Source organism: Schistocerca serialis, chromosome 8, assembly GCF_023864345.2.
Source record: "Schistocerca serialis cubense isolate TAMUIC-IGC-003099 chromosome 8, iqSchSeri2.2, whole genome shotgun sequence".
Lineage (NCBI taxonomy): Eukaryota > Metazoa > Arthropoda > Insecta > Orthoptera > Acrididae > Schistocerca > Schistocerca serialis.
The window spans coordinates 92,178,471-92,192,656 of record NC_064645.1 but is presented as its reverse complement, the minus strand read 5'-3'; the positions used below and the strand labels follow the sequence as shown (position 1 = coordinate 92,192,656).

The 14,186-nt window shown below is 39.0% G+C and overlaps 1 protein-coding gene across 1 annotated transcript in view; it reads left to right on the top strand.

Moving 5' to 3' along the window:
- LOC126416840 (serine/threonine-protein phosphatase 6 regulatory ankyrin repeat subunit A) overlaps positions 1–14,186 on the top strand; it is a 448,195-nt gene that overhangs the window by 320,510 nt on the left and 113,499 nt on the right. Inside the window, exons 15-16 of the mRNA XM_050084723.1 lie at positions 2,112–2,243; positions 6,989–7,195. Coding sequence (XP_049940680.1) covers positions 2,112–2,243; positions 6,989–7,195 — 339 coding nt within the window. The remainder of the gene's footprint in view (positions 1–2,111; positions 2,244–6,988; positions 7,196–14,186) is intronic.

Sequence of the window (14,186 nt, the reverse complement as noted above, 5' to 3'; positions counted from 1 at the left end):
CTAACTCTAAATCAAGGAACACATCTCCTCAAAAGTGACTGTAATCTAATTCAGCAGCTGAGCCAACTTCTTGAGGAAGAAAAACATCTCTGGAAAAGTTCCATGAAAGAAATAATGGACACTGGAGAGTATCATCAGTGACCCGAAAGGCTGTGAAGTTCTGTTTCATTCACTACAAATATGTGTCTCAATCCTCTTTAACACTGTTAACAGGTGGAAGTGCAGGTGGGTAGCTGTTCACCTGGCAAGTGGCCGCCACCTGCACGGGTAGGGGACTCTGAACTTGCACTTGATCCTTCAAAAGCAGAATATCCTGATGGAGCAATTCAGTCTGCTGCCACTGCTACTGTTGTTGCTGGTGAAAATGCTGCAGGACCTGCCATTTCAATTGCTGCAGGAGCAGTTGTTGCTGTTGCTGTTCCAATTTGTGGGATGCTGCAAACCTTTTACCTCATCACAGATTATAGTGTCCAGAATCCAACAACTTGGGAACCTATAGAAACTGGCTCATTGGCCAGGCTGTCAACAGCAAGTCACTAAGAGCAAACAGAAAGACAACAACAACAAAAAGAGGAGAACAGCCAAAAGAGACAACACCGCAGAATAACGAGTCCAACACGTATCAAAGTGCAAAAACCTAAGCTGTTGCAAATCCAGAGAACACAACAATGATTTGTGGTGACAATGATACCAAAGCTCAGCAAAATCACTTCTGAAATTGAGCCTTTGCACTGCTAACTTTAAAGGGTGGCTGCAGGCACCATTAGGCTGGTGAGCCAGGCGTGCCTTGATGGACAGCACATTCAGTGGTGACACCAGCACCTGCAGCTGTTGCAGTGCTGCCTAGCATCTGTTACAGAGTTCCGTGACTTCTGGCAGGTCTTCAGACTCACCAGGCCAGGATACCAGAGTAGCGACCCATCTAGGTGCACACAAGGGTTGGGGTGGAGGTAGGAGTGCCATCCTCCACAACACCAGCTTGGAGGGGCCATGATGTCACTTCTCTCCTTACTGCAATATCCCCAAAACTTTATAATTTTATGGAAATAAGACAGGTTATGACCAATACTTGCAATGATGAAAATAAAACCATCAGGAAAATACCACTCACACCTTAACTACCAGTCTGAGGTCGTGCCAAGTCCTATACTTCCTGTAGACCAGTGGCATTCCTACAAGTATAGCACCGTAGACTCTTAGATTCCCCACGAATGATCTCTTTCCCTTGACTTGCAGAACTAATTCCAGTCAGCTGGCTTACCTCCAGTCCAGCAGGAGAGTGCCGCCCTTCTCTCACTCCAATAATATTATGAACCAAGCACCAAGTGATCTTAGGGACTGATGACTACCAGTATGTTCCCTTGAAGACTCAACCACCATCATTTTCATAGTCCTGAATAATAGAGAAACATTTCTTTTGAGATTATTAAAAACATAGTAAGATGTTACTATCTGTTTTACATTTAATCCAGTTGTTCTGAAGAATAAATTCAAAATATAAAATGTTGCTCTGATTTTAAAAGATAAGAGATCATTTTTATATTTGCTTATGTACCCATGTATGCATGTTTTTCTTGTGTGTAAGATGTAATTATCAGGTGTAATTGTAATGTATGGTATCAGCTTACAGTGTGCTAATTTCTATGGTCTTCGTGCAATTCTTGTAACAATAAAGGTGTGAAATTGAATGTAATATTTATGCTTACCTCAGTGTACTAGGAAACTTTGCTTTGAATATCTCTCCTGATTTTTTTACAATTGACAGATCTGTGTTCTTTATTCTTAGCAGACTATATTACTGGCCTGATAATTCATGATTGATTAAAAGTTAGTTTGAATTTTGCAAGGCAATATGTTTGGTGACAGGTCGAAGCTTTGAGTCAGTGTGTGAGGTATGCACAGACTACTTGGTTGAGCAGCCATTGACCTCACGTTGTGACCCAGAAATCACTTTTAATCCATCATGAACATTCAAAATTTGTGATCACTTGAGTGAAGGAGGAGCATTGTAATAATGTAAAGTGAGACTGTGATTCATAAAAAAAACAGGAGCCACAACAATAATATTTCTTCTTGCATACCACACTATAAATGTGTTCTTAAATTTTCAGTTTGTTTACAACTTGATGATATGCAGCAAAAACAATAACAACAAAACAATTGAAGACTTCATCCTAGTGTCACCAGCTCCTGTTGACACCGCAGCTAAATTGTCAAATATCTTTGTTGTACTTTCTACAAAGGTGAGTCTATTAGCTTACTTTTAAAGACAAATTCATATTCACAGGTGCTTAAACATAAAAGAATTAATAAGCTATAATACTGACACAGTATAATATATACCTAACATTACAAAATAATATAATGATGGACAGCATGTATCAATTTAGCATAAAATATGAAATATGGCTTTTTATAATCTAGAATATTATTCAATTACTGGCTGATGAAAATTCAGCATACTTTTTATTTGTGATACTTACAGGAATAATGTTGTTTTCCTCCAGGAGGAACTTTCAGACATTAGCACATAAGTCCACTCATGAATCCTTTCCTATCATTCTCCTTGAGTATTACAATACAAAAGCAAATGGAAGGTTGAATGTGATGTCATGTGCTCACAATTTGAAAAAAAAAAAAAAAAATGTAGAAAAAATCTGAAACACACTAGAAAATTTATTGTAGGTCAGCAGTTCTTATAATTATATTTGGGGGATCTGATGGTCACTCCTTGCTACTTTTATTTGGCAGTTTTTTTCTCCTCCCTGCACCCCCTTTTGCTACAGTGGCCTATTATAGAAACAGAATTATTAAGAAACAGCATTTTTGTGTAACAGTTTAATGTTAGACTAAAGGGTAATCTAGATATTGTAGCAAAACTGAACACTGTGTCAAAACAAATGGATCATCGATAGCCCAAGGTAATCCGACAGTTGAAACTTTCAATTTATGTACCTTAAATTGTCGGAAACTCTGTTGTACACGTCATTTTTTATTTGTACTTCATTCAGATTACAGTGTCATTAAGACAGAAACTTGCTTGCTAGTTCAAGAATATATTCATCTGCTAATTGGACGCTTCAGGTCTTGAAATTTTTTTCTGTCAGTAGCAAACATTTCATTCATTATATCCTATGTTTAACTGACATTTCTGGCATAGGTTCTCCAAACAGGTTAATCAGAGTTCCATATGTTTTTGGTTTCCAAGGTTTTCTTTACAAGCTATTTTACTGACTTAAAATGCAACCATCATCTTAAAGGAATCAAAACGTTTGTAACTGTAGTATTCTTATCCAAAAGTTCATTGTTAACACTCAAATACAAGTCATCAGCAAGATCTTATATATTAACTGTGTTCATATTGTATGAGAGTGAATCAAATATAAATGGGATTTTTTTTTTTAATTCATTAGCAAAAAACAAAAATTTATTTTCCCACGTAGTTTACCACTTTAGAAATGTTTTTTGCCATTGAGAAGGAAGGCTTTTCATCACAGCATCACAGTATGAAGCTTGTTGCACCAGGAGCCAATTGTGTACAAGTTCCTTCACGCTCTCGTCATCTTCAAATCAGTGGCCTCCCAAAACTTCCTTAAGAAGTCCAAACAAATGTAAATCACAGATTGGTAGGTCTGAGCTGCAAGTAGGATGATCAAGTTGAGCCCAGTGCATTTCCTGTAGTGTGGAGACCTTTAGAACTGGTGTATGGCCCCTGGCATTTTCACAGAGGACGATGACCAGTGAAAGTGGTTGGTCTCTTCTTTTGCGTCAATATGCATCCCTAACCCTCTTCAACAGCTCGCAGTAATATTGTGTGTTGCTAGCTGACAGTCCTCTGCTACTCCTTACTGGATTGTTTGGATTCGGCAGTATAGTGAAGGACCCACGTTTTCTCACATTTAATGATCCAACTCAAAAATGCACCACCTTTTTTTGCAAACCTTGCTGTAAGCCTCTGACAGACCTCCAGACATCTCAACTTCTGATTTACAGCAAGGGATCCATCTGGAACACACTGTAGAAACTGCAGGTCATTTGTGGTGATTGCTTGACAGCTCTCATAACTTATTCTGACCTGTTCTGCAATTTCCAATACTCTAGCCTGTCAATCACCTTCAGGAATCTCTCACACCACATGAATGTTTTTGTCTGTTATGTGATGATCCTGTTGCTGATTTTCCACATGTTCTTGACCTTCCTTGAACTCTTTATGGCAGATGAACACATGCATCCTTGACAGTGTTTGATCACTGAACTGTGCAGTCAATTTGTTGAACACTTCTGTTGTTTGAACTCCTTCACGAGCAAGAAATTTTATAAATATGCATTAACAATGGAGGGAGGTGCACCTGCTGCTCTGACATTTTGAGTGTTACTGACGAAGCTGTTGGAAGTATGGAATGGCTAGCTCTCCCCACTCCTAATGGCCCCATCCATTAATACTAGAAGTGCAGGTCCAGTCCTACCAACTGTTGATGATCGGGGACTGAAATCCTGTTTTTATTTGATTCACCTTCATATTATTACATGTAAACAACAGTCATATACTCATTTCCTTTGAGTTTTTCACTTGTTGCAATCCGAATCAACATTTAAGTATAAATAAGATATAAAAATCCAAAATATCACCTAAAAATAATAAAATGCAGTTACAGTGCTTACAAAACTTTGTGTGGATGTTTTTCTGTTCTAAAAATCTACCAAAAGGTCTGTTAAGAAGAGATATTTCTGATTTCATACTAGGAAATAACAATCTGTTTTAGCCCTTTAGAAGTGATATAACTTTATACCACCCTGAAGAAGTTCGTGCTGTTGCTACCAGTTAATTCATCATAAAATAAAGAATACTGTATGTGTACATTAAACAAACAAGGGCTACTGGGATAAATCATTGCACTCACATTCTCTGGTCCTGTTACAAAATTGAATGACATAGTACCAACATTTTATAAACCTGAACTGGTCTTGGACTAAGAAAATGGTGATCTGTATAATTTTTTACTGTTGGAAAGCTCTCCACAAAATTATGCCTTTATTTCCTACTGGTACATCACAGACATATCATACTAGCAAGATGGAGAGTTATGGTGAGCTATTTCAGGATGTTGATAAGTTGATGATAGGCAACCTCTATCAAACTGTACAACACACAGTCATAATGCAGTTAAAGTTTCCAGTTTAGTTCCATTTCTTTTACGATATGGTATGATAGCATCCCCATAATTAACTTTCTTTGATGATGCTGGCCATGAAAATGTATAGTTTCATCTAACGGCTAACATTTCTTGCATAAGTTTTACTTCTATGATGTAAATGATACAGTTGAAGTTATATTCAGTTATAGTGATGCATTTGCCTTTATATGGACCTTAACCACCCCCTGAATTCACAAGAGACTAAGTAAATGAAACAGTATGACATCTTATTTTAGGTACAGTGCCATCACAGTTCATGACTCAGAATCCCCCACCTTTGGTCGTGACATCAGTTTCATTTTTCGGGTGTTTCCATTTGCCATTTTATGGCTGAATAAGTTCCAGTTCCATGCACTATATGGTAAATACATTTTCAATACAAGTTACAGCTGTCTCAGATGGCATTTGAACTTCGTATTTTTAGTCTTTTATCCAGATTTTCATTTGGTATTAACTTCCAGTAGAACCCTTCTTGTGATTAACATTTTTTCTTACCAAATGTGTATTTTAACAAAGAGATAGAGGGGCTGGCCAGTAATTACCTCAGCTCAGTACAGCCGATAGATACACATAAAACAGAACCGAAAATTTACGTTCCTAGCTTTCGGAACAAATGTTCCTTCATCGGGGAGGGGAGAGGGGAAAGAAAGGGAAGAAGGGAAAGGAGATTCAGTTACTCACAACCCAGGTTATGAAGCAACAGGGAAAGGAAAATAGGGAGGGTAGCAAGGATGGAGGCATGGTTGTCAGAGGAATAGGGAAAGGAAAATAGGGAGGGTAGCAAGGATGGAGGCATGGTTGTCAGAGGGAACCTCTGACAACAATGCCTCCATCCTTGCTACCCTCCCTATTTTCCTTTCCCTGTTGCTTCATAACCTGGGTTGTGAGTAACTGAATCTCCTTTCCCTTCTTCCCTTTCTTTCCCCTCTCTCCTCCCCGATGAAGGAACATTTGTTCCGAAAGCTAGGAATGTAAATTTTCGGTTCTGTTTTATGTGTATCTATCGGCTGTACTGAGCTGAGGTAAGTACTGGCCAGCCCCTCTATCTCTTTGTTAGTATTTGTTTCACATCTTTATATGAGATTTTCCATTAATCATTCAAATGTGTATTTTCTTCTTCTAATGCTTCATCATCTTCAGATTTAGCTTCATGTAAATTGTTAACATCATAATTAAAAAACAATTACACATTGCCAAGCATAAGCAGGTGCATGATGTGAAGCAGTATAAATGCATGTGCAAGCCACATTACATGAGAGGAAGAAATTTATATCACTGACATTTTACCAGTAATGTAGAAGCTTTGGTGGTGCATAATTTCCGATCACCTGACATGCACCATTGTCTTCATTTAAATTTCAAACCTCACAGTCAGTAATAGCCTCGTGGTATGCAACATTGTTGATTATAATCTGTCAGCTGCATTAGGGCTATGTGCTTGGTGACACCTGATGCTATTCAATGGAAGCAGGATATATGCCACCATCCTTTCTCTTCTCTCATCAGCAGCATAAATGCAAAGTCATACTCAGTGTGTGCTCATTGCAGTCATCCTCACTAAACAGGCACACAAGATGCAACATTCACTTGTTGCTAAGGAACTTACTGATAACGTGCCTGGTCAACCCCATGAAGTATCCCATTCATGATGGCTGTATGATTCTTATTTTGTATCGGAAATCTTAGTGGTTAAATGAAATAATTTATTTTTGGTTAAATGAAATAATTTATTTTTACTGCAACTGTAAGTACATAATTTAGGTACTAAAATGTGTTTTAAATTCCTGTAACAGGAGAAAGAGAGAGCTAAAGACTTGATAGCTGCTGGTAAGCAGTGTGAGACAATGGCAACAGAGCTGCTGGCCCTGGCTGCTGGGTCAGATTCAGCAGGCCGCATTCTGACTGCTACTGACAGACGAAATATAGAGTTCCTTGATGTACTCATTGAAAATGAGCAGAAGGAGGTCATTGCACACATGGTTGTACAACGGTATCTTCAGGCAAGTATCACTCTTATTATGTTATCCAAGTATACCTTCATTTGCAGAATGTAACTGATAAGTTTTCAGTGCATGTTCAGTGAACCTATGCCTTCTCATTCCAGTTAGTGACATAATGAGAAAATGTAAAGTTAAACCTATCATTTGTCTTGATAGAATATTTTTGTCTGTCATCCATTTATAATTTAGAGGGACACTTTTGCTGATTATTAGGACACTGGAAAATAATATGATGCTTTTTGTGGCCTTAAATCAAAAATCTACCTAAATACAGGTCTTGTAAAGTTATATTGAACTCAAATCATGTAAAAGTGTATCTATTCTTTTTCCCTTTAGTTGGTTGAGCAAGTATTTAAAGTTAAACAGAAGGTGGCAGAAAGTTGAGAAGAAAGAGAAAAGATGGTACGGAGTGTCTCACCACGCCAGATGTATGGAAAAGATGTGGACAAAATAATATAGACTGTTAGTGTAATAAATCCTTTGTTGTATAAACTATGAAGTGAAAAAGTAATTACTAAGGAAAACGATGAGTTTTAGGGTAAAGGGTGCAAATATTGTTCTCCGTAAGATTTTCTAGGCTTTAATTAAAAAGTAATAGGAACTATACTCAAGGAAAATTCAAGGTATTACCGTGAAACATAAGTAGTTTCTGTAACCACAGTATCATAGTAGAAGTAATAATTAAAAATTTTATAATATTAACTCAGGTATACAATTCACTTTTATACCATATTCCATGTTACTACCATCAAATTCTTTCAAAGAAGCAAACAGAGTAAGGCATTAATTTAACTTTCAGGTACTAAGTAAGTTTTATTTTTATTTTTTCTCATACAAGTGTAATAAAACTGACTTAATTAAAAGATGCCATAGTTCAGCTGCCAAGACCTGCTAATAAATTCTTTTTTGTCACAACCTGTTTCATCTAGTCATCTAGTAACCTAAAAATCAAATCCATCCTAATGTTCACTATCAGCTCTTGGCATATGTTTTATTTTTTATTTTTTAAAAATACTTAACAAGTGTTGGGGCACCACATTCACAAAATATAATCTGATTTTCATTCTTGGGAAGGAACACTAAAAAGTCTCAAATCACTGACTGGTAAAAGAATCACATAGAAAGTGTTTGGTATGAGTATGAATATCCAGCCTTCATGACATCACTTGCCGTGAGCTGGGCTGCATGCAGAAGGAAGTACAAATTAGCATCACAGGCTGCTGTTCTGCGGGTTGCCAGTCCAGACTCAGTCTCCAGCAAATACTTGTTATTTAGCACTTATCAATTCTTAAGTTTCTCAAAAATCTCTTATGTTTGTAATGTTTTCATATTCTGGAATAATCAGTGTTTTATAAATGTCCATCCAGGGAGCAGTTCTCTGTCTGTCTTTGACGTCCATAACAAATGTACTCTCAATACTAAGTAGTGTACTTCTTTGACAACCCTAATTATGGATTTGTACTTGATTGTGAGTATGATGTGACATTTTTTGGTGGAGATGCCAAGTACTACAACTCATCCATATCACAGTGGCTCCAATTAGATAATGTAAAATGCATTGCTTACATGGACAAGAAACAGAATAAAAGTAGGACATCGTTCCTGAGGTCCATATATTCAGCAGACCAATGGATTCCAAATCAGCAGCAAGTCAGTCACACATCAGGCATCCATCAGTATTTTCTGGAGACATTGGACAGGGCCCGATGAAATGTTTCTAATGATTTGACCAGTCATCAAGTAAAACAGATAGGATGACATGGTGTGTTTGGTAAAAGTGCACTTTTACTTGGACATCTTGTTTTTCAGTGCACATCTCACCAGATGACCCAATGGATTTACCAGTCCACACCCATTTTCAGTTGTAGAGTAGTTCTTCTCAGATTTGAAGAGTACTCTGGAAACCCCAAGCTTTTCAGCCTTTTCAACACCTTCCTGAATCTGAACTGTACTGCACCTATCCCATAAGCTGTGAGTGTCATTGTGAAGTTCTGTCTCAGCATTATCATAAACAGTTCTATAATTGGAGAAGATGTTAGCATTTCTCTAAGAACAAGGAAGTGCCTTCCTTCTGCCTCATTTCAGGAAAATTTGGCATCTCCTTACCGTAGCTGTTGCAAGAGATTGTCTTGACACAGAAGCTGTTAATGAATCATCAGTAGTATGAACACATTACAAGAAATCTTTTCACGTCACTAGTGTGCCTAACAGTCAGAAAATCTGAGACTGCTCTTATTTTCTGTGGATCACCATGAACTAGATGCCCCAAGATTTCTATTTCTTGGGCAACAAAGAGGCACTTTTTCAGATTCAGGCAGAGGCCTGCAGTCTGAACACACTTCAAAAGAGTTGTCGAGCAAATTAAATGTTCTTCAAATGTCTTCAAACAAATGACAGTGTCATGCACATAGCAATGACACATTGTCCTTGAGAGTTGTTGGAGCAGATAGACCATCATATGCTCTAAGGTGGCTGGGGCATTACATGGTTCAAACCACACGACCTTGAATTGAAGCCACTAGGTGTTATGATGGCAGTATTTTCCCTGTCGGCTTCATTGACCTTGATCTACCAGTAACCTGTCTGCATGACTATAGCTGAGAAATACTTTGCTCCTCTCAAGAAATCTAGGGTGCCATCAGTGCACAGCATTCAGTAGACTTCTTCATTCATGATTTTGTTGAGTCGTCATTAGTTGATGCAGAAATACTCTGCACTCTGCACTCTTTGCTGTCCTACTTCCCAAGGACCACAGGAGAGGACCAAGTACACTCTGAAGATTCAATAATATCATCTTGCAGTATCTTCTCCACTTCTTTCTGAACTGTGCTACATCACTCAGCCAGTGACACCCTGCATGAGCACTGGCTATGTGGCGGATAATCCCGCATTAGCAGTTCCCAAAATTGACAGATGAGAATCAATGATTTATAGTCTGCACTAACTACCTCACCCAGTATGGTGTCACCATTGCTGTGCTCACTGATGAAGCACTGTAAATTGTGAAACTCTTTGTAGAAGACATAATTTTGAAGCACGGAGCTCCATACGTGATCTCTAATCATGGAAAAACTTTTCCAGTCAAGACTAGTATCAGAGGTAATTTCATGTTGTGACACCTCCCACAGGATGAAAATGGCCTACCAACTGCAGACAAATGGACTCATAGAAGAAGACATTAACAGACCTGCTCTCAATGTACATTGATGTCAAGAACTTTGGATGACAAATGTCACAAGAAGTCACAGTTCATCCCAAAATATATGTGTGTAGGAACAGCCCATTGCCGTACCCTACATGAAACCACTACCCAACATGCCAGAGCTCTTTGCTGTCACTGTACAATGATACCAGCCACTCACCTACCTGCCAAGTTCAGGAAAGCTAATCAAGGTGACCACCTATGGAGGGGAGGATGTGACAAATGAGAATCTTCCATGGACAGATGTCAAGCTTCCAGGAAATCTCATCAATGACCAACCTGACAGGGCCCTACACAACTGAAAGACTTTTTTGGATTGTTGAATGCTTACAGTCGCCAGCTAAACAAGACTGTGTCCAGCAGTATGAAAGTGATTGTGCTGAAAGTCACAATTGGAAACTATGGGCATAGTCAGCCAGCATAGAGAATGGTGATCCATCACAGCAGTGAATGGCTTGCCAAATAATTTGGTTAGAACTTGTTGATGTCATCCAAAGTTCTTGAAGCCAATGACCTTGCTGCAGTGGTAACACCGGTTCCTGTCAGTTGCATTGTCAGACTGGACTAGCACTTGGATGTGTGACCATCCAGTCTGCTGAGTACTGTTGGTGCGTGGGGTGTGCTCAGCCCTTGTGAGGCAAACTGATGATTCACTCGATTGAGAGGTGGTGGCTCTGGTCTCATAAACAGACATACAGCTGGGAGAGCAGTTTTCTGACTACATGCCTCCGCATATCTGCATCCAGTGATGCCTGTGGGCTGAGGACGACGGGGCAACCAGTTGGTCATGGCCTGTTTGAGCGGAGTTTAAAGTTCTCCTTGACCACCTGTTGTCCTTATGATTGTTGCTGCTATGTAATTTCTATTGTGAGTCAGAGTAGCTTTTTGCAATTAACAAAAGTTCCACAATGTACCTGAACATTTAGATTGATGACTGGAACTTGTCTCATTGTTGACAGCAGGATAACAATGTCTTCAAAGGCAAACAACCATTCGGAGCAGTCTTTACTATGTGTGCTTGCTGCAATAGCTTCGTCTGTCTGGAGCTCTGGTCTAGCACAGTCTGTGACTGCTTATGATGCCTGAGAATAAGATTATGACTACATTCTGTTAAAACAACAGATTCGAAGAGCTTTGTTCTGTCATAGGTACAGCCCAAAGTAGTGCTTTAGTAACTTTTGTCAATACTCTCACTTTTCATACAGGCATATTCCTTGAAAAAACTTATCTAGGGAGACACCAAATTGCAAATGGTCTTGGAGTGAGGCACAGAAAATATCTTTCTTTGTTTTTAAGGAGGTATTAATGTCATATCCAGCCATAAAAATGTATGACGAGAATGCCGAGACAGACCTTCACACTGATGCAGCTATGGAATAGGTGCAGTTCTAGTGCATTTTTGCTGGAAAGGTATTATGTTATGCTTTCTGAGTACTTTCCAAGTCCTAGATGAACTTCTCTACAACCAAGAATGAATACATTGCAGTTGATTTGGCCATCAACACGTACCAGCCACATTTTTTTCAAACCATTCACTGCTGTGATGGACAATGATTCTCTATGCTTTCATATGTTGATCCTTCTGATTGAAGGTTTGTGGGACTTCAGCCATTCACTTACATAATGAAACAAAACACCTGCAGCCATCCTTTTTGATGTTATTTATTATATATAGCAGCGAGTTTCAGTGATTCAGTACATCACCTTCAGGCCTTAACTGAGAGTGAGGGGGGTGTCCACAATTGGGAGTTCACCCTCTCTGCATCAGTTAAGGCCTGAAGTTGGTTTACTGAGTCACCAAAACTGGTTCTGTGTAATAAATAACATCAAAACAACAGCTGCAGGTGTTTCATTCTCTATGCCATCTGACTAGCCTGAAAAATCCATTGGCTCGACTTGTGAGTGAAGCTTCAAGAGTGTTTCTTCACAGTGGTATACAAAAACTGACACAAACACAAGGTCACTGACTGTCTCTCAAGTTATCTATTGAGGGAACACAGCATCATGGATGAAATCAGTCATTGCTGTGCTAAATGACACTGCTGCTGAAAGGAAAAAGGAAAAAAAAAAAAAAAAAAAAAAGCCTTGGAGGAGGAGAAACTGATCAAAGAAGAATTCTGATTAATAAATGGGTCATTGATAAGAGGAACTGTGCTCCAGTGGGATGGGAATGGTTGCTTGTCATTCCAGCTAGCTTAAAGTATTTCTGCTGTGCTGCATCATCAGGTCATCTGTGGTTTGTGAAGAATCTAAACTGAATTATACACAGATATCACTGGCCTGGTCTCTACTGGTCCATTAGATACTATGTGAACCACTGTAGGCAGTGCCAATGACGGAAGTGCATGTTGCAGTTACCTCCAGGACATTCGATACAAAACCCATCCAAAGCAGCATTACTAGATTGAATTGGAATTGACCTTTTGGAGCAGTTCCCAAAATTGACAGATGAGAATCAATGATTTATAGTCTGCACTAACTACCTCACCCAATATGGTGTCACCATTGCTGTGCTCACTGATGAAGCACTGTAAATTGTGAGACTCTTTGTAGAAGACATAATTTTGAAGCACAGAGCTCCATACGTGATCTCTAATAATGGAAAAACTTTTCCAGTCAAGACTAGTATCAGAGGTAATTTCATGTTGTGACACCACCCACAGGATGAAAATGGCCTACCAACTGCAGACAAATGGACTCATAGAAGAAGACATTAACAGACCTGCTCTCAATGTACATTGATGTCAAATGTAGAGACTGGGGTACAATACTGCCTGTCATGACATTTACTTATAACACAGAAAAGCAAGGCAATACAGGCTTCAAAACATTGTTTCTGGTCCACAGTCACAAGGCTGAAATGACAATAGATACATAGCTCCTATTTGAACGGTGCAATGCTTAAGATGACTACATGGAATGCGTCATCACCAGGACCTAAGAAGCAAGCCAGCTGATTCACATATGGATGCTGGATACACGTGGGAAGAACCAGGAGCTTCATAATGCCAAGCACTGGCCAGTGAGAAACAGACCAGTAGACTTGGTAGGGATTGTTACACCTGTGTGGAAAGTGGGATCATCAGAAAAATTGCTAAAGTGATACTTTGGGCCATAGCTTATTCTTTGTCACTTGTCAGATGTCACAGATGAAGTGAAGGATTGTGACGCTGCACTAAGGAAACAAAAGCTGAGTGGTGTTACCCATGTCATCTGTATGAAGCCTTACTACAGTCCAGAGGAGCAGATCAATGATGGGGGGTTCTTGTTGAAGGAAGCTGCAGCTCCACTTGACAATTACAATTCTTTGACAGGAGGGGCTACCTTCGATGCTTGTCATTGTGAAGAGGATGTGACAACATGAGTCAAATGTGAGGATACTCCAGCACAGCCATACAGAGGACTACTGATAAGATGTAAATCTAGGATGCTGTAGTCAACTTTAATGAGCACTTCGAAACAGCAGTTCTCTGTTTCTCCAGGAGAGGGAGCAATGCTGCAAGTTGTGTTGCATGCAATATGGAGTACTGGTTTAGCATACTGGTTGAACTGCTGTTGGTGATCAGTTAAAATCTAATCACTAGGAAATACTTGTTATTTAGTGTTTATCATTTTTAAAAGGTTCTTGAAATTTCATGTGTTTGTAATTTTTCCATATTCTGGGATATTCAATGTTTCTATAAATTACAGCACTCTCCATCCAAGAGACAATTACATTCCTTATGTACTTCTGTTCCCATAAGTAATTTGTTTTCAGTGCTAATGTTGTACATGATTGACTACCCTGCT